General features: G+C 38.4%; 1 protein-coding gene across 1 annotated transcript; it reads right to left on the bottom strand.

The window, feature by feature from the left end:
• Positions 1 to 17,982: 17,982 nt before the first annotated feature.
• Positions 17,983 to 19,584, bottom strand: LOC117950406 (regulator of G-protein signaling 5-like). The gene is made up of 5 exons (XM_034881450.1): positions 19,367 to 19,584; positions 19,037 to 19,120; positions 18,858 to 18,919; positions 18,534 to 18,700; positions 17,983 to 18,374 (listed from the first exon to the last, which is right to left on the bottom strand). Exons 1-5 carry the CDS (start codon positions 19,408 to 19,410, stop codon positions 18,159 to 18,161), a joined length of 573 nt encoding a protein of 190 aa, XP_034737341.1. The 5' UTR covers positions 19,411 to 19,584; the 3' UTR covers positions 17,983 to 18,158.
• Positions 19,585 to 21,396: the final 1,812 nt, after the last annotated feature.

Raw genomic sequence — 21,396 nt, forward strand, 5'->3', positions numbered from 1 at the left:
GTTTTATACAGACACCCTTTGGGCTTTGGGCCAAAAGCTAAGCCAATCAGACTGGAATGTCTCCTGGCTGAGGAAGGGCGGGTTTTCAGACGTGAGTGGTCTGTTTGCTTTGAGGTTTCAATTCACTTACAGATTCAGGAACAGTGTGCAGGATGCAAACATGACCAGGAATGTTTATTGATATTAGATATACCATTATTTATTAGATTGATGCTATTTATCATCATGTCAGTAAGCTTTCATTATTACATTTCAAAATAGGATTTTGCATTTGTCAGGGCACATTCATTTGATGTCTATTTGCTCTATTGTTCTTTAAAGCATATCTTGTTCATTAGGAACATTTCCTATTTTCTGCTAAACGTCTTCACGCTACAGGGTCAACGCACATGCTGGATCTACACACACACACACACACACACAATCAATAACAGTACAGTTATCAATACAGTTATAGTACTTTTTAATACCTTAAATTGCTCATATTATGCTATATATCGTTTTTTTGTATAGGTTTAGTAGGTTTACAAAGGGAAAAAGTCCAAAATCCCCCCCAAGGGACTTTGTTGTAGTCCAGCCTTTACTTCAGAGACAAACATGTGTCACTTTGTAACACACGTTATAATGCTCGCCTAGCTGCTAGCGTGGCACGCCCTCATACTCTGCTTCTGACTGGCTAGTAGTCTTTACCTAGCTACTCCCAACAAAGATGGTACAGAAGTGAGACGCCTCACTCTGTAGCTGAAACAGAGAGCTCAACAGGGTGAAAAGACGAGCTGCAGCAAGGTGCAGTACAACAAAAATATGTATATATATATTTTTAACTAAACCATGTAAACCTTTTCTGGTACAGCCTCAAAACGCAATTACGAAGCAGAACATGGCATGTGGGAAAGGCTCACAGCTGGCTTGCCAAATCTCTGTGAAACATTTAACTCTGCTTGATACTAACTTACTTGTATAATGTATAATATTTCATCATCCCAAAACTGCTTCATTTTAACATTGAGACAGCATCTGTTAGACTATTGCCAAGGCACACAGGCTTAATGTTTTGTTGACTCATGTTATGTGACTTTTAATCAAGTTAAACAAGCACACCAGAGTGCAGTCATTACTTTTCATTAGGACTGCTCAGTTTTTATGGTCAGCACATTGCTTGACTGTGTTATAGTGGTTTTGGAGAATTGGCTATTTGTCACTTTTATCTTTGTTATGACTTGGTTGTACGATGACATTTTTCCCCCAATTTACATAATGATCAAAACTGTAATCTGTAGCAGACGTTATTAGAAAGCAATTCTGATGGGGCGCCTGGATAGTTCACCTGGTTGAGCGTGTGACCCATGTACTAAGGCTCAGTCCTTGACGCAGAGACCACATGTTCAATTCTAACCGGTGGCCCTTGCCTGCATGTCATTCCCCCTCTGTCTCCCCTTTCACAATTTCAGCTATCCTTTATAATAAAGGCCTAAAATACCCCCCAAAAAAGAAAGAAAATCTGAAGAGTGACATTTCAAAATCTATTAAAATGCTATAAATCTATATTATGCTCATTTCCAGGTTCATAATTGTATTTAGAGGTAATGTCAGAATAGGTTTACATGGTTTCATTTAAAACCAACCAACCAAAAAGTGAGGCACGATTGTCACGGAAGTAAAGACTGGACTACAATAGAGCTGTTTGAAGCAGTTTGTGAACAGTGTGGTCTGTTGAAGATTGTAAGTCCCTTTGGGCTTTTTCACTTTGTAAAGATATTACATGCTCAAAAAAGATATATACCACAATAAAGCAAATGGGAAAAACCCAAAAAGCATAATATGAGCACTTTAAGTTTGACATTAGAAATCTCTTTCATCAGCATTATTAGGCTAAACCCTATTAATCCAGTGTGTATGTATTTAACAACATGTCTTTTACAATTGATAAAAAGTAATTTATCAGTGTATGACAACAGAAGGCTGCAGGTTTGATTATGGGGGTGGTGATGTGACACAGGCCTTTAGTGTGGGAGATCAGGGTTTGATTCCCAATGCAATACATCAACTAAAGTTTCCCCTGAGCAAGGTGACCTCTGATATATAGAAATTGTAAGTCGCTTTGGATAAAAGCTAAATGACATGTAATGTAATGTGGATTCTGCCACTGAGCATAGGCACTAACTTGATTCAGAGAGGAAGAGGAAAGTTCAAGCTGCTAAAATTAGTATCCTGTCAAAGAATGCAACAACCTATTGTCCCCACAGGGGACAAGCCCATTGCCTGTTTGTTTAAGGGTAAAATAACTTAAGGAGAGCAGGAGCAGGTAACTTTGTAACACATGTTCCTTGTGTCATACTGTTTTACAAAAGTATTTTAAAAGTCTTCATCACATTTCAGTGTCAGTCAACAAAACAAAGACTTTCACTCAGATTAAGTTTGTGTGTGCAATATTTTTGTTCAGATTTCACAATTAATGAAAGACTTGTTTTAAAGGTAAACTATCCATCTACGGTCATATTTTAATATAACATAATATTATTTATTCCAGCATCCTTTGCACTGTGCCCCACATTTAAAATAACAACTATCACAATCCACTCCTGCATACTTTGCACTCTTCATTGCACAACTGCCTCTAAATTGTTTCTGTTGAGAGTAATTACAGAACATATTAGTGTGTACATATTGTTGGGTTGTTTTGTATGTGTGGGTGCATTGTGAGCAAATATGGTCCAAAGGAAGAATTCCTCGTATGTGTCCTCATACCTGGCAAATTAAGCTGATTCTGATTCTGAACTATTAATGTACAGTAGCAACATGAGAATACTGGTAATATATTTAACATGTACTTATTTGATTGTATAGTAAATATTGTACCCAAATGACAGCCCACTAAGGGTACATAGATTATTATTGTACTAAAGGTAATGGTACATAGAGTACTACCCCAAAATACCTCAAAACAAATGGAACACATTTTAATATATCCAAACGTTTCTTAAGTAAAACTTACAAACACCAAACACAACTGCAGTGTTTCGATGTAAGAGTTTTTCTATATTACTTTCTGATACATAACGCATTAAGTAACTTTTTAGTACTTGGGTAACTGGTTAAAGCTATAGCGTAGTTTCTGTCGCCCCCATGAGGAATTCTAAGTGACAAATCTTTCGGCTCATCCACGTGATACAAGCCTTACGGGTATGTATGCATTTTGTCACGAACGATTATTTTCTTTTTTTAAGTGACATGATTGCAATAAGCCACTGACTCCATGAAAGGTGACAAAAAAGTAAAGTAACTATAATTGCGCTTCTGACTAGATGCTGGGTTCACAAACTTTAATTTAGTTTTAAATAATTGAGCCAGTAGCAGGGTGCACTTTGCTCTTTGTAAATAAAGAAAAAAAAGTGGAGTGAGGGCATATTACCTGGAGGCTTTAAATAATGCTTTATTTTTGTTTATTTGTGACGGTACAGCTCCAATATCGCTTGCACAGGCAAGTACACAAACCTACTTTGGACGTTTGTTTTCATTACAGGATTGTCCTGGAAGCCAAAGTTCAGGAAGAGACAGTCCTTGGATGTGTACTTAGGCCAACGGCAACAGCTGTACCGCTGTTCAAATAAACTGGTACCAGTTGGCATCCAGGTGCATTGTTCACCACGCTGACAGAAGCATTACGCTCAATTTACAGATGTTATTGTCAGGAGAAAGCTAAGGCAACACCATAAAACTCCCTTTTCAAAGGTATTGTTTGCCAAATGGTACAATAAAAAATACATATTTCATGACAAGGCAGTGGATTGCAATTGCCAACCTGACAAATATGTAATAAGCATTAAGTAATAATGTGCAGTACTTTGTACTGATGTTTTTGAGCTCTTGTTTTTACTACTGCATTCAGTTTCACAGCCAATGAACTTGAACATTGTAATTATGGGACTTGATGAGAGTGCGTAAGAGCTTTCCGTGATCAAATACGACTGCTCGTTAAAACTGCTTCAATGTTCAAAGCCTTAGCAGATGTCATGCAGCCAGACTAGACTGACTACACATGTTTGTGTTATGTCTTCACAGCAACACTTGGTTTTAGTTTTGATACCTAACCACAACCAAATTACGACCGTTTCACATCATTAACCACATGTTGAAATCTGCAAAGTTCTCTGGTTTAGATATGATGAGGATGGAGAACCAATGCGTTCTTACTGCCAACTTATCCAATACTGATGCTTGGTCCGTGGCCGTCAGCATCAGCTGGCGATAAAAAAGGCACCCTATAGCAATTGCTACCACTCCAGTTGCCATAGAAGCACATTATCCAAATGCCAACGTGCATAGCATAACAGCTAGACCACAACGCTATAAAAAGGCATAGTATGAAGCGTGGCAATGGTAGTGGAGATCATTCCTATAGGAGAAGCCCGCCTATAGGTTGTATTAGAGGGTAGAGAATATAGTTTGAAGGACTTGTTGTTTTATTTCACTGGCATTGACAACAGTTCTCACTCCATTTTCAAAATGGGGTTACATTATTTAGATCAGAACCATTCTGTTTCAATTACATGTCAAATATGTACAGTATTTGATATGTAAAATATATAATATAATACTTATGTATTTGTTTTTTTCATGTGAGTGTGCTATTTGCTGTGATGCAACTGCTTCATGGTTGCCAGATGCTTTTTTTGGAAGCTGATTGTCTGACATCATTCCAGAAATACCAGCAAGCACCAATCCTCAAATATTACCGGAGTTTTATTTTGACTCCTTGGCTTAGATTATATATGCAGAACATTCTCCTGACATTTCACTCAACACTGGTTAAAGGTCAACAAAGGGAGCTCTGAGATAAGCACTGCAAAGTAAGAGTGCTCTGGAGGAGAATGCACATGTGTGTGAATTGGAGGAAAAAAAAAGTGTAACGGTTATGTCAGCAAGAGGGGTGTAATAAATACAAAATATGGCCTTAATGTTGCCATTTCCTTTTCGGAACTCAGATTAGTCCTGAGATGTGTTACCAGTGGAGGTCATTTCTTTCTCATAATCTCCTGTCAGCAAAACACTCAAGTTGCACTCACAAACTGCATGTTTCTCTTCTCTGCAGGCTTACAAACTGTCGACAAGCCCATTTAAAGTGATTGCAGAATCTTTGTAATTATTCTTATGGCATATATATCTGTATTAAGAAAGATTCGACCAACCAGTTAAAGAAATGTTTGAGTGCATGTTGCTTTATTGTCAGTGTACAAGGGAAGGTAATACAAAGTAATTTTTGAAACTATTGTTCGGAGTTACAACAAAAAGAAATTCCCAAAACGGCTTTACAGTTTTTTTTATTTGCATTTTTGATTCAGATTCTTTTTGTTTATTAGCGTAATAAAAGACATCAGCTTGTTTCGACCACTCTGCAGAGTTTTATATTACCTCTCTTAAAATCAGACTAGCTCTTACATAGATGACATCTCAGGGTTTCACAACTTGCTTTACAGAGGCATGTACATACATTGTGTAAAGTAACAATCAAATTACATTCAAGAAACAAAGCACAGTTACAACAACAACAAAAAAGTTAAATTGTGGAGGACTTCTAAGGAATAATAGCAAGTAAGTAAATGCGCTGATACCACCAAATACAAGTAATCACATTTGGGTACTTGCCAATACTGAGTAGCGATATTAATTAATTATACCGTGTCAGTTCTTACAATTACTTAGAAAACATGTTCAAACCCCAATTCCAAAAAAGTTTGGATGTTGTTTAAAACAGAAACAGAATACAAATGACTTGCAAATCCTTTTCAACCTATTGAATATTGACATTGATATTTAATCTTCTAACTGATTAACTTTCTTGTTTTTTGAATTTGATGCCTGCAACACATTCCAGAAAAGCTGGGACATGGGCGCTTGACTACCATTGTCTTACCTTTCCTTTTAAAAACACACAATAAGCATTTGGGAACTGAGGAAACTAGTTGGTGGGGCTTTGTAGGTGGAATTCTTTCCCATTTTTGCTTGATCAGGGCTCAACGCTCCGCAGTCATTTTGGGTCTGTGGAAGTTTTGGCTCCATAAAACCTTGGTCTTAAAATGCAATACCTTCAAGAACTCAGAAAACCTCAACCTAAAACATGAGTAATTAGTAGTTTAGAAGTATTTATTGTTAATGTGTCATTTGTGTGAACACTTTTCAGCTGACACAAGGAATGAGATCCAACATGTGCATTCCTTGTAGTATAGTTGAAGAGAGAAACAGATGTTAGGAAGGTGATAAAGAAGAACATTGAGTACTCCAGTCAATTTCTCAATGCACAGGATATGACGTAACTATTCCATATTTTTGGTACTTGTTCTGATAAAGCAAACATGTACGATGATAGGGAGGGAGGTAGGGAGAGAGGGAGGGAGGTCACAAAGGTTTCCAATGACAGATTGAATTAAGGCCACACACACACATTCAGGAGATTTTAACATCCTCCGCCTCAGTCTCTTCACTTTATTGGGCATAGATTGAATCCTAATTGGGAGGAAACGTCTGATCTGCAACAAACCCTGTTCTCGCTTTCTTGCTAAGCTGTGCTGAACCTCAGGCATGAGGAAGGGTGATTAAGGAGGTGTCCAGTTTCTCAGTGCTCTGTGCACAGAGGAAATTAAATTGCTTTTCCCATAGCATCATTCATTGTTTTCCTGAAATTGTTTATTTGCAAAGGCTTTTCCGGTGAACATGGCATTTGCAGAGGGACAGAGAAGAGCTTCACGGACTGTTTTCTCTGGAATTACGATGGATGTTTCTGTTACACAATCGTGGCCTGAACACTGAGGGTGAGACCAGGATAAATAATGATGTATTCGTTATCATTCCTGTCTTAGAGAAATAAATGTCATTCTTTGTTGAGATAGAAAATGGATTTTCCATTGGAGAGGTCAACGCTAAAAGCTAATATTGGATCTATTGGGCTGCTTTTTATGTCACACAGATAAAACAATAAACGAATAGAAACTATGAATAACAGAATCACGGTAAACCCAATACTTAATGTATACCTTGCAAAGTCATTTTCTTTTAGAAAATAAAAACAAAGTAGTATTACAAAGCGGCACAATACGACATAATTTGGGAGGAAAATTTGCTCCAATGAAGAGTGGAACTAAATAAAAGTCTAAATTAAATTAATAAATTAAATTAAATTAATAAATATTATTAAATAAATCGAACAAATAAAGAACCCCTTGCCCCCTAAAAACAACAACAAATACAGATTTGGCGGTTTGTGTTTTTTTGGATTTCATTCCAGTTTCAATAGCACCAAAGGTGTTTATGTTTAAGAATTAAAGCAACATTAAACACATGGACATGTGTAAGAAACACTGTGTCCAACCACACAAGTTATTCCTGTGTATCTACAGTATATCAGATCAGATAAACCTCTACTTTGGAACAACAGTGTTTATCATAAGCCATTTAATTCAGGCCTGTGGCCTACGTGTGTTTGGTTTTCAGGGATCAGCACACAAATCAGATCACATAGCTCTAAAATTGGCAATTTAACAAAAAAAGCCAAAATAAACATTGCAGGAAACTAAGCCAGGATGTCAAAACAGCAATAGTTTGAGGTGATTGTTAGGCGGTTGTTGTTCTGTGTGCAGCCAGTGTCCTGAAGAGTGTCCGGTCCCATGGTGGAAACAGCCAGTTATCTATGGAGATCATGTACAACATGTTTGTCATGTTCACACTGAGGAGGGTTAATGCACTGAGGAGCAATTCCAGAGAAGGTTTAATCTGCTGAATGTTTCAGCTCTCTGAGCTACATGTTGTCGGCCTGGGTTGTGTATGTTACTGTATGTGCCGCCAATAGACACTAAGCTGGGAACTCAAACACTGATGCAGTCTCAGACAGAGGAAACCCCCCCCTCCCACACACACACTCCCCCCGCCCACCCCTTCTGGATGAGAAGCGTACTTTCCATTCACAGTTTTCAATAGAGGTCAACAGCGCGGTTCCGCAAGTTTTCTCAGTTAGGATTTTGATTGTTAGCCATATCATTTAAACCTCAGGGTAGACAATGGTTTATGCTACTGTAGAATTCTGAAGATTGTATGATATCACACAATATCTTGGATATTAGTAGTACAACACTACTCACAATCTTAAGTGTAATAGCAAAGTCTCTGATGAGTGGAGCTTACTGTTACCATTCAGTCTGGAAGAAAGTGTTATTGTGCGTGAGGTTGAGGTCCTGATGGATTGCAGCCTCCTGTCAGAGGGGAGTACAGGACCTGGAGGGCCAGCAGATTGCACCCATCACATTTTCTGCAGAGTGGACGATACGCTGCAGTAACAGATAGTGATAGAGGAGGTGAGAATGGACTCAGTGATGATGGTGTAGAAGTGGACCGTTACTGACTTTATCAGGTTCATTTTCTTCATCTGATAAAGGAAGTAAATATTTATACTGTCCTTGTAATGAGTTGCTTCTCCAAAAAAACAAAAAGGCGTAACTTTTATGAAGAAACTTTGCTTTTCTTATTATACTGTAAAACTGTAACAAAGAGCAAAAGACAGACAGAAAGTAGATAAAACTAATACAAATACCCAAATATAGTGCAAACCCACAATTTATAGCAACAGAAAATGAACATTAATTGAAATCATTGTGCTAAAATGCACTAGATAGAGCCGGATGGTTCATTTTTATCTGAGGTTAATTGGCTAGTTGACAAGAAAAGTACAAATGAAAAAGATGAAGACAAAATTCAGACAATTGAAAGGAAAATTCCAAATACCATGAAACAGATTTTTTAAAATAAAGGATACACACAAAGAGCAGAAATGACAATCCTGACTTTCCAACAACTATACACAATGCAAATTTTTGAGCTGGACACTGTCACGGTTTACTAGACTGGTGACCTTTGCCCCTTTACAAAACTTTGCATTTTTCAGGACTACCAAATGATAAATTCATTCCAATTGACGTTTTGGCCCATTTACTCTCTGTCAGGATACTGTCTGACACTGCTTTGAAAATACACATAAACAAGGGGTTCAAAATCTAATAACAGTTGTTGGCTTTTGATCCAAAAGCGGGTGAAAATAATGCTTCACAGTTTTGCAATTGTTTGGGAATGAAAGAGCTTTTTGTTCTTTTTGAAACATCTCTGAATCAAGAGATGTGTTGCAAGGCCCTCTTTGTTATTGTGCAAACATCTGGTCAGAATTATTAAAGCGTCTACACAGAAATATGTCAACATCGGCATGCTGGTTAAACACATGTGATTAGATCTGGCAGATGTGCGTTCAAGATCGTCATAAACTTCAAAGTAGTGACCTTAGAAAACACACACTCACACCCTCCCCCTGAAATAAGTGTCGAGCGTTCCCCAGACCACAATGGATGCTGGGAAAGGGTTAGACAAAGTTTAACAAAGTAGACAATAGCTGAAGAGCATCAAACCTGAATGTGTATAGAATGGATTCATATGCAGCTACACTCCCCTGCAATTCAAACCTAACTAAGCTGTTATGATCATCTAAACATGTGCCTAATTCAATCTTTGTCTTCCATGCATCTGTCTATTTGTGTATATTTTTAAGTCACTTCAAAAGCAAAAGTACAAATTCAACAATGCAAAAATAGCGTAAAAGCTCTGCATTCAATTTTTTTTTTTAAACTTTTATCTAAACTTGGCTTCTTGGTGAAATGTCTGATCATCTCATCTCGTTTGATCTTGAGTGTGAAATAAAAGGAAACCATCTGAGAAGTTCAGAGATTTAGAGATAAGCCCTCTTTGTTGGAACTGTTCATGAATTATACATTAACAATGCATTATTTTGTAAATTTATATAGGTTTATGACTTGTTTAGGTAACATCTTAATCTGGGTAAATATAGTTTTCAAGGGGGCCTGGTAGAGGCTCATCTTGTAGAGCAGGCACCCATTTATATACATATAAATATACACATATATATAAATACACACACATGCTCTAGGTTTACTCCTCCACGCAGCGGCTGCAAGTTCAACTCCGTCCTGCAGCCCTTTGCTGCATGTCGTTCCCCCTCTCTCTCCCCTTTCATATTGTCAGTTGTCTTATGTAAAGGCCTAAAAACGCCTCCCAAAATACACACAGTGGCTTGAGAAAGTTTACACACCCAAAAAGTTGATTAAAAAGAGGAATAAAAAAACTTCTTTTGAAAATTGATTTTGATGCCTCAATTCAAAAGAATTTAGGAAAATCCAACCTTTTAAGGACACCACTTTTCTTTGTGAATGAATAATCTATTATTCATAAATAAATGTTCTTCCCTAAAATACAGGGGGCATGATCATCAACACCCCAATGTTAAATTCCCATAAAGGCAGGCACATATTTAATTTTAAAGGCCAGTTATTTTATGGTTCAAGAATACTCTGCATCCTGATGAAGTTTCCTTGGCCTTTGGAATTAAAATAGCACCCCCCCCACATCCTCACATACTCTTCACAATACCTAGAGATAGGCATGGGGGCCTTCCCATAAATCAAATCAAACCAGCTATCAAGCTAACTGAAATAATGTATGTGAGGATATGGGGTTAGTTTAATTCCAAAGGCCAAGGGAACTTTATCAGGACGCATAGTATCCTGGATCCATCAATTTCCAAAAGATGTTTTTTTATTCCTCTTCTTAATACACTTTAGCATGGGTGTTTACACTTTCTCAAGCCACTGTAGCGCTACACTATAGCTCTCAAATGTGGTGAAGTGCAATATTTTCCCTTTGCAGTACATGCAGTGGAGAAGAAGTATGAAGTAGCAGGAAATTGTACCTTAAAATTGTATAGAGTTACAGTACTTGAGTAAACGTACCCACTAGTTACATTCCACCACTGTGTATGCTGTTGGCTATTAGCTGTGCTTAAGATATCAGTCTAAGGAAGTTGGAAACATTTGAAATAAAGCATGCACACAAGCAGGATTCTTGATCCTGTTCCAGGTGTCATGAAACTATCCAGAGCCTCCATTGCAAGAGTAAATCAATACCAAACTAGAACTACTCCTTACTGAAATACGTTTACTGTAAATTAAAGGATACATCAATATGGGGAATGAAAGATGCAGCAGATATTCAGTATGTGAAGCCTTTATTTTTCCACAGAGGATGTGAACCCTGATGAACTGACAGTCACTAGCACAGTTTTCCTTTGTCACTAGGGACCCACACCAGGAGATTTCCCACGCTTGGAGTGTAACATGTCGCTGCGTTCCCTCCTCCCGTCTGTCTCTGTTCTGGCCCTCACATCGAATATGTTTATCGTGAATGGTCTCCTCTTTTCTATCTGCTCTCCTACATCTTCTCCTCCTTTCACATCCTGCTCCTTAATTTCTGCTCTGTGAGAATAACAAAGTACGGCACAAAACATTTTTGTCCAACAGGCATGAACGAGGGGATGTGATGGATGCACTATGGGTGGAATAGATAGCCCCCTGGAGGTCCAGGCCACACTGAGGTGCGTCTGCGTTGGGGAGATGCACACTGCACATGCACTCCTGGGGGAGATACTGAGGAATGTGCACATTGGGTCATCTCTTCCAGATCTGCTCTCGTCTCAGCAGCCACTGAGGGGGGTCAGAACCCTGTGTGTTTTCGGCACCTATTTTAAACTCCGGGTCACAGGGTTGTGTACAGCCATACTTGATGAAGACAATCATGGCTCTGAACGGTTTGTTCCGTCATGTTGAACATAAAGTACAGTATGTGCTTTTCAGTGCATTGGCTTTGTTAACATTAAGGCTGTACCTGACATGGAACATGTCCTCTGTTGTTTTTCTTGTCTATTTCTACTTTTTATACACATGAATATTAATTTCAGAGAGGAATTCAATACAATTTCCTCAAAGTTAAGTTCATATAGGGCGCTTGGGTAGCTCACCTGGTAAAGCGTGCGCCCCATGTACAGAGGCCTTGATGCAGCGGCAGGTGCAATTCCAATCTGCGGCCCTTTGCTGCATGTCATCCGACCTTTCTCTCTCTCACCTTTCATGTCTATCTATCTCCATCTGAGCTTTCACTTTCTCAAAGGTGGAGCAGGATACCAAGGGCTCGGTTTACACCTGTCTCCATTTCTAGTCAATGGGTGACCATGGGCAGGCTGGGGGAACACATATTAATTAAAAACCCTCATACAGTGGCATTTTCATGCCATGGGACCTTTAGGTCTAATTTAGAAATATATTTTAATTGACCACATCCTCCCCCTCCCACCCGGACCTTGATCTTGTAGGTTTCATGTTAGTCCTCTATCATTACCTAATAGCAAAATGTCATATGTAATTACTGATTTTTTCAAACATAGCATACTGTGTCACAAGTTGGAAAAACAACACTTGTGCCACTTCAAACACGATTTGAATAAACACTCTAGGCATGGGACAAAAGCCATGAAGTTATTTCCGCTGTTACATAATCCATAGACATAATCTCATGACATTTGACATGTTGACAGTTTTGTTTTTCTTCCTGATGTAAGTCTAGTCTATAAAGTAATCCTTTACTTTGTCGCTCCCCCAATAAATAAGTTTGTATCACTGCATTCAGGCAATGGGAGGAGAACTAGGACGACCACCAGAGGTGACTGTGCACTACAGCACAGATCTACTGAGTTTGGCAGATCAGTCTTCTCTGTTAGAACCACAAAGGTTTGGAACTCCAAGCGAGCAGAGAATGTACCAGCTTTGCTGGTTGTAAAGTAAATATTAAATCATGGCTGAAATCAATCCAATCATGTTCCCATCAAGCAAAAGCCAAACTTCAACCAAGCTAATCCTAATGTTGTGAAGTCCCGTTGTAGTTGGGTCTTAATGCGGTGATTTGTTGCTGGTACTTTTGTTGTGTTTTAATGTTGTTGTGGTTCTTGTTGTTGGAGTGTTTTTTGTTGTTGTTGTTGTTCTGGGTGAGTATTAATACTGTGGATTTTGATTGTTCTACAGATGAACTGATAATAATGATCTTATAGCTATCTGGTACTGCCAGGGAGCTGTGCATTGTCCCTGTCAAGTAAATAAATAACTAAATCATCTTGTTTAAGATGTCCTTAAATGTCAGAAGTGAGAAAACAAAGGAGGATGACAAACAGCCCCCCCCTGGCCTGTATGTTCAGGTTCATTCATAGCATTTTGCTGCCCCCCAGTGCTGTGAAAGAAACTCTCACGCAGGCAGTCAGTACCTGACTATATCAAATCTCTTTTTAGTGGAAAAAATGTACTTGCTAATCAGGCAAAGTGGCCCAAATGTTAAGACTCAATGTTGCTCCATCAAAAAAAAAAAAAAAGAAGAAGTCAAATTGTGACAATGTTTCTCAACCTTCTTGGCTTGTGACCCTTTAACATAAAGTAATATCTGAGACACGTTCATTGGAATTTGATTGGAAATATTTGGAACATAGGTCACTCACCCTTCTTATAAACCACTTTCTAACTGTACAAATTGATGACACTACATCACTTTTTTTTATACTGTTGTGTTTTCATTGTGACAGCTGTATTGACTATCTGTTAGTTATTTCATAATATTGGCCATTTGTAGTTCTCTCTTTAGAGTGTATGATGTGATCATTAACTAAAGGCACTTAATATATATTTATAAATATATTTTTTTTAAAGTAATCTACTTTCCATCACAGGTTACATCCTTGGTGTGGGCAAGTACTTTGCAAAATTTATGATGCTCTCTTTCATTACTTACATCTTTTGGAAAAAAATTGTCCAATTCTGAATTTATTTCCAGTAATTGGCAAATCCAGTGATTTATTTTAAATTTTTCAACCATAACATTTCAGGATGCCCATCGACAACTGGCTGGGGACTACAGCTGGAAATCAACCGTAGAGGGTAAAGCTGGTCCTTTTACTGTACAGTTAATTAAAGGGGACTGTCCACAACATTATGAACCACAGTTTCTCAAATAGGGGTACGCATACCCCTAGGGGCACTTTAGACTGCTGCAAGGTTACTCAAATCTTTGAAAAATTCTGATTTAAAAACACATATTTTGAAATGTAGGATTTCAATGTTTTTCAGTTACAAGGTTGTTGTTTAGTAAGTCTATCTACTGCTGACACTGTATTCTACCTCTTTAGATGGACTGTTTTTTCTTCAAAAATGCTTTGTTCTGGTTAGTGGGTAATTTGCAAAAAAAAAACAATTCAAATTTGAGTTTGAGTAACATTGTTATAAAAAAATGAACTAAACCAGGGGTCATCAATGTATTTTTTTTTAACCTCTTAAGAGACACTTGAAAATATATGATATATGAGGACCTCTTAACTGAGAGAGATTGAGCAGGGACCCACAACTACATAAAATCAAGTTGTATATTAAACTGGGCCTACAATAACGTGTAGCATTTATACATTTTACATTTTTTTTGCATAGAATACTAAGCTATTGAAATTGGCATGACTTTATAAATCATCTTTTGAGGTTATACAGTGGCAATGTGGCACAGTAAATCATTAGGATGACCTGGATCAGTGGGTGGCCTTAGTGAATACCTTACCTAACATCACTGGGGATTCACGTTTCCTAATAATACGTTGCAATTATATTAGGAGATTTGCATTTTTTTTTTAAAACGTATATTTTGACTACAGACTATTGTTTGGAGGCACCTCCTGCAGTGACTCTGTGGACCCCTGTTGAAGATCTCTGAACTTAACTAAACAACTCACACCACTAGATGTCAGTAACACTTCATGATTGTCCCAAACACTGTTGGCGTAGTCTAGTACAGCTCCTTTGTAATGCAAGACCACTGACATGACTTACAGAGGCATATTGTACTGGTATAACTCTAAAACATGAGAGTTATGTTTAGTGTCTAAAACATGACTAAATCTGCAATGCAACAATGAGGACGGGGCACCTTGGCCGAGTAAAGCCGAGTCGATCCGTGGTTTCAGCACATTGATGGTGTTAGAAAATTATGATACACAGTTTTCTCTGAACCTCATTAAAACTGTTTGCATAACAATATCAGTCTATACTGATCACTCTAAACAAGATAACCATGGAGCCATTGCCTGTCCTTGTGAAAGGCACAGGATGTTTCTGGGGGCAGAGCAGGCGGAGGAGACTCCCAGACCCAATGAGATCAACTGACAGCATCGACTATGTTAGGACTTTGTATTAACATCCACTTTGTATAAATAAGCGGCTGTTAAGAGCTTCCAGTTAGGCATTTTCTATACTATTCTGTAGTGTGGAAACTGTCTCCTTTTGTTCCCAAGTAAAAACGTCAGTGGTCTCTGTCTATTCTTAATAATGCAATTATTCTAACAGAGTGCTATTTATTTATACAACCCTATTATGGTCTTTTGCACTCATTTTGGCTTGGATGTGAATAAAACTGTATTGACTTTTCATGACGTATTGTCTTTAAATTACATTATTATTTTAATTGGACTGTTAAGTACACAGGGCTAAACTGGCTGAAACTGGCAGAAGCCCTGTGGTCTGTTTTACCCCAAAGGAATCATTCCTTTCCAAATATTCGGATTGGAGCTGTATCCTCATAGAAAATGAAAATGTAGTTTTCAGTAAGAACTGTTTACAATGAGGTTTGTGGCTGAGTGTTTCTGGAAGGTAATACAGCTGTGAACGCCACACATTCCTCTTAGTTGACTTCCATTGAACTGTGACGATAGACATCTCTGAGAGGAAGATCTCAAACCCACATCAGATAAAACCCAAACTATCCAGGAAATCTTCCCTTTCAGAGAAACAGCAACGTAAAACTACTATTTTTGTAGTGCTTTTTTGGAAAATGACCTCTTCTTGTTGCATAAGTAACAACTGTAATCTCAAAGAAAAAAAGGCATGAGAGATGTGATATTAGCATAGCAAAACATCTAAAGGAGGATTTCAGGGCTTTTAAGGTGTGTGACTTTAAAACTAAAGACTGGTTCAATGCTGGTCTCTACATCTTTTGTAAGTGAACACTATATTTTTCTGTTGTCAGAAGGGACAGCTAGGAATCAGACTTATTTTTTTCACCATAACCACACGCTTTAACCAATCATAATTTTATTGGTGGAACGTAACATATACTCAAGTACTGTACTTTGAGGGTATCTAGTGTTTTTTTTCAACTTGCATTTTCCCCATGCATTTGGGTCTAATAGACTGATGTGACAGCTTTGGTCCAGCATTGAGCGAGATTTGAAATGGTAGGTTAGCACAAACCAACCTCGATGTAACCCAAAGGGCAATTGTGTAGCCTTGCTTTGTGTCCACTAAAAGTGATAATTTTTGCTACTGACAACCTTATCGATCTCAGGACGTGACTTTTTGTCCAAAGACAGCGGTGTGGAGAATGTAACGCAACTCAAGAAAAAGCCATTCAGGATGTCTGTTGTTGTTGAGTGGGCTACAGAAATGATGGGCTCCTGTTATCTAATCGTTTGGCAGTGCCATTACTCAATGTTTAAAGGATTTTGACTATTTGGATGCGGTTGTTGTAATTGGATGGCTGCCCGTATTCCTTTGAGCCAGAGTAGAGGCTACTGGCTATCATCATCATTCTCAAGCAAGTGATTTACTGTATATGAATATGAAAATTTGGGGTTTATACTTGATTGCATTTCCCACCAGCATGTCCACTAAACATTTAGCTCTACCCCTGCCACATTGTTCCCAATATGTTATATACAGTAAAACCAGTATTACAGATTGCCATTGCAATGCTTAGATCTAGATAAAAAGGTCAAAGGGTTAATATTGAGAGGGAGGCAGCATTATGAGATGTTGATATGCATCAGGCCTTTAGACCAGCTGTTGTCCACCTGACACCGGCTCCACTCTTCACTGATGACATCTGAATACACAAAGTAGACAATCAGCCGCATGTTGTACTCTGCCTGAACACACTTTGTTCAAATCAATCATAGTGGCTCTCGTTAACATTGTAATGACAACAAATGAGATAACCAGCATTATCACTGTAATCAATGTCATCATTACCTAACCAGAGGGCTCTGAATTATCCCTTACGTTTTTTCTGCGTGCTTGGTTTGCAGACAGTAGGGGTTGTACTCTAGCCAGGTACCAACCATGCTCTCATTTGTTATCTGACGGTGATGGCTAGTGCAAACAGTTGCTAGGATAAATACATGAGTGTTATTGCCCGTCCTATTACGGTAATGGTGTCAAATAATCTCTTGGTGCTTCCTGCTTTCTAGAAAGCTCTTTCTCATTCACATGATATGGGACAAAAGCTGAGAGCAGACAGATGCTGTAATTGTCTGAGTTCTTTGTAAAACGGAACAGAGCAGTTTCCAAGGTGAATAACAGTTCGGCACAACATTGGTTGGAGAAGGCCTCACTGTCAGTTTTATGTCAGGTAGTGTGAATGATTAAACATGCAGAATCAGAGTTCGCAAGTAGTTATACTCCACCTGACCATTTGCTTACATTTGATTTTTCATTCATATCACTGGTGTGAATATGTGAAATATTTTAAATACCCTTGGCAGTGTTATAATAACTGAAAATGTTTTTCATTACTGCATTGTATGTGACTCTGCTTAGCAATTTATATATTAAAGCTCAAAATATGACTTAAACCATGACAGGAAAAGGACAACACATTTTTATTTCCAAATAATGAAGTTTATTTGCTGGCACGTAAAAAAAAAAGACAAAAATTATATAAATATAATATAAATTAAATTGCACGTTTTTTCATCTGTGTTTGGTAAAAATGTGACACATATATTACAGGCTAATAAATACAAATAAATACAAAATCATAATGCCTTTTCGCAAACAGTTTAAGACTCGACAGACATTGCACATCACAACCACAAATGTTTGCCTAATGGCAAAGAAAAGTGCTTTTCTCCTTCCTTCTCGTTTGATTGTCACTCAGTCTGTAATACTTTCACTTGACCTCGAAATCTGTGTTCACACAGCTGTCCACTTAAGGCATCAACCTCAAATTTGATTTCCATTTTCCTTTTCTCTTCAATCGTCGGTGTCTACCGAACAAACCCATCCACTGCGGCACTTGTGACGATCTCTGTGTTTGCACCGGCGTCCAGCTTTATGATGCATCACCTAATGTCATGCCTTTCGCTTTCTCAACCTTTAAGGCGAACCACTAACAATCCTCCATCGGCTTAGGGAGAGAGTTCACACCTTCTTCCCCTGCTGGCGCTGCTTGGTGACTTTGGCACTTCGGGTGGCTTGGCAAACTAGATCCCGGTAGGCTGGAGAGCGGAGGAAGCGAGGGTAGCAGTCTTTGGCCATGAGCATGTAGATCTTGTACTGGGCTGGGTCGAAGCAAGAAGGTGAAGCCACCAGCATGTTGGCTCTGGTGATGTCACGAGTTTCGTGGTCAATGTTAATCTTGAAAAAAAAGGACAAGGAAGTTAGTTTTCTGTCCATTGTGGAGAGGTTACAAGCTATAACAAAGCCCAACTGCACAGTATGTCTTTTAGGCCTCACAATCCAACTTTTTGGTTTTAGAGTTAGATCCCTTATAGTGTAGATGTTGGTTTTCCTTACCTCCCGAGGAGCGTCACTGCCGATGAATTCATCATAAATCTTCTGGGCTTTGGCTGCTAGTTTGGCAGTACACTTGGTAGTCCGGTAGTCTTCACAAGCAAAGTAGAACGCAATGTTCTCCTCGCTGAACTCAGACACCAGGAAGGTTGTGAAGGCGCACAGTCCGTCTGAGGATAAAGAGGACATTTACTTACTTATTATGGCATATGATGTCCCCCCCGGGCATTCCATTTGTCTATAAGTCTATCTACAGCATGCATTTCCTGGCATGCAGTGACATTTTTTGTGTGCAAATGTGTCAAGAAAATCAAGATATTTACTTACATTTGCTAGACAGGAGTTTTTCAAAGGACTCTCTCCACTTAAGGCATTCTTCCAGGGTTGGCCTGAAAATAGATGAAGCAAGATTAGATTTAACCCAAAATTTTCCAACAAGCACACAGTGACAACACATGTCAAATTATTTGTATAGTAGTATACAGCACAATATTTGTGATGCTTACTTATTATGCCCTATTTTGCCGCAGGATAGAATCCAGTTGGATTTTTGCAAAATGCTCCCCAGCCTTGCTTTCAGCTCCTTGGCCCTGTGAGGAAAAGAAAACTGGTTAGATACATTTTTTACAACACCTTCATTGCATTCTGACATGCCATTACACAGTGCAAAGTCTAAATTTAGCATAACCTAAAACTGACATTTGACTTCTCCAATGCTCTCACACAAATATTGTTTATAACATAATAGATAAAAAAAAAAAAATCTTCCTTCCATATCCTGTAATCCAAATCTCAAAACATCAGCTATGTGAGTTATTACATGGCGCTTTATGTACCTTTCCAAGCAGCAGGTAGACAGCGATGCTAGTCCTTTACACATACTGTAGCAGTAGAGTGGAGCTGGTAGATGTGGTGTCTCAGTCGGGTGGCAGTTAGATATCCGGTTAGCAAAGCTCAGTAAGGAGCGAGATAGTTTGTGTGTCTGAACAGAGCCCGAGGAGAGGCTTTATAGTTCTACCTCCCCTGCTTCTGGCATGTCATCAGCCCTCTCAGCCAATCACGGAGAGAGAGAGAGAGAGAGAGAGAGAGAGAGAGAGAGAGAGAGAGAGAGAGAGAGAGAGAGAGAGAGAGAGAGAGAGAGAGAGAGAGAGAGAGAGAGAGAGAGAGAGAGAGAGAGAGAGGATATGCAACGATGAGGCTGGGAAATAACTGAAATAATAAAAAGGCACTTTTTTTCTACAGTACGCTATGTTTGTCTTGCATGTCCCTGAAAATGTTAATGATCCATTAGTGTTTTCTTTCAAAACAACTTATTTACACACGTGGAAATAAAACAGTTGCAGTATTTAAACTGCATGTGTGAATACTGTAGCCTACTTTAAGATGTTGTTTCCCTCTGAAATGGAGTAACTTTAAGATTATTCTTAAACTTGGCACTTTTTTGTCATATTTATGCTTTTTTTAAATAATTGTTAATGATAAAAGTTTTAGCTTCAAACTTGTGTTTCATCATGCCACTTCAACTTGTTACCAAGCAGAGCTTGTCCTCAGTAAGTTTCCATTGTGCAAATAAAGGTTTTAATTAATTAATCAGTGTGTGACCTCACAAGCCAAGCTGCTAATAACATCCTGTGTCGTCACATCGTTTCTCCACAGCTCCTCCTTTGTTCCTGGTTTGCTTTACACAAAGACATTGAAGACATGGGCAGGTTGACAAAGAACAATTACTGCTGGTAAACACAACAATACCCATCCTCTTTATGGACCTGATACAGGTGTTCACTCCAGGGAATGATGGGAAGGAAATGTAGTATTTACTTTGTTTAATTACATTACTGTAAGCTAGCTGAAAGTACAGCTCGCTGCTCAACACAATAAAGCTAAAGCGAGGACAGTCTCCCATATGGCGAGCTGCAGGTTGCTTATCAAGGATTTGTTCATCATATAATTCAGATTAAAGGGGCATTAGGAAATCAAAAGCAATATGTGACTGAAGAATGGTAATGACTCATTATTTGCACTGCTTTACAGTGGCCTGTTATGGTGTATTTCCAAAACAGAGACGGTGTTGTAGCTGATTAAAGCAACAGGAATCATTAATAACAGTAATGTCTGTTTGTGTAAATGTGTTGATGTTCTCTTCAATGCTAGATCCTAAAGTCACCAGATCAAATACAGGAATTTGAGCATCCAAACAACAGGGAAACGTTATTTTTCACTAGTCACGCAAGTCTTTAGCCATGGGCGTTTCAAGGAACTGAGACCCAACATGGCTGTGTGATGAAATCTACTCTCGTCAAATAAAGAAACCTTTGTTGTCAGTGGTCAGTGGTGTGATAGAAATTTGTTACCCAAAGCACTTCCAAGAAAGTAGCTAGACTCAGGATTTTCATTAAAAGAGGGTTTATTTCCCTCTTAATAGGGATTGTCATGAAAATGTTTTGGTATAAACTGAAACAAGGACTAAGGACTACTTTCTGGGATTACAGTAACCAAAAACGTCTTATAACAAATTATACACACTAAGACATAAGAAACTGATATTTGTGTCTACCAGTTTGATCACGAGGATGATTGTTTACTGAATTATACATATTTTATTGTTCAATTATGATCAAAACCCTGCCCTGGCTCTCAGCCCCAAGCCCATTGGTTCCTAATGCACAAACTATTGACTTACAAACAATAGTTTCACATTTAAAAACAGGCTAAATCATTTCCAAAAAACAGATGCACAATAGTTTAACAACTGTTACTCACACAGGAGGAAATAGTGTCTTTGTTGAGACTATTTTCATCAGCGGATTAATACACTGTAGTACACTTTTTGGGATTGGGTCAAAATACGATTGATCCATGTTGGTTG

The sequence above is a fragment of the Etheostoma cragini genome, chromosome 9 (genome assembly GCF_013103735.1).
Source record: "Etheostoma cragini isolate CJK2018 chromosome 9, CSU_Ecrag_1.0, whole genome shotgun sequence".
Taxonomy (NCBI): domain Eukaryota; kingdom Metazoa; phylum Chordata; class Actinopteri; order Perciformes; family Percidae; genus Etheostoma; species Etheostoma cragini.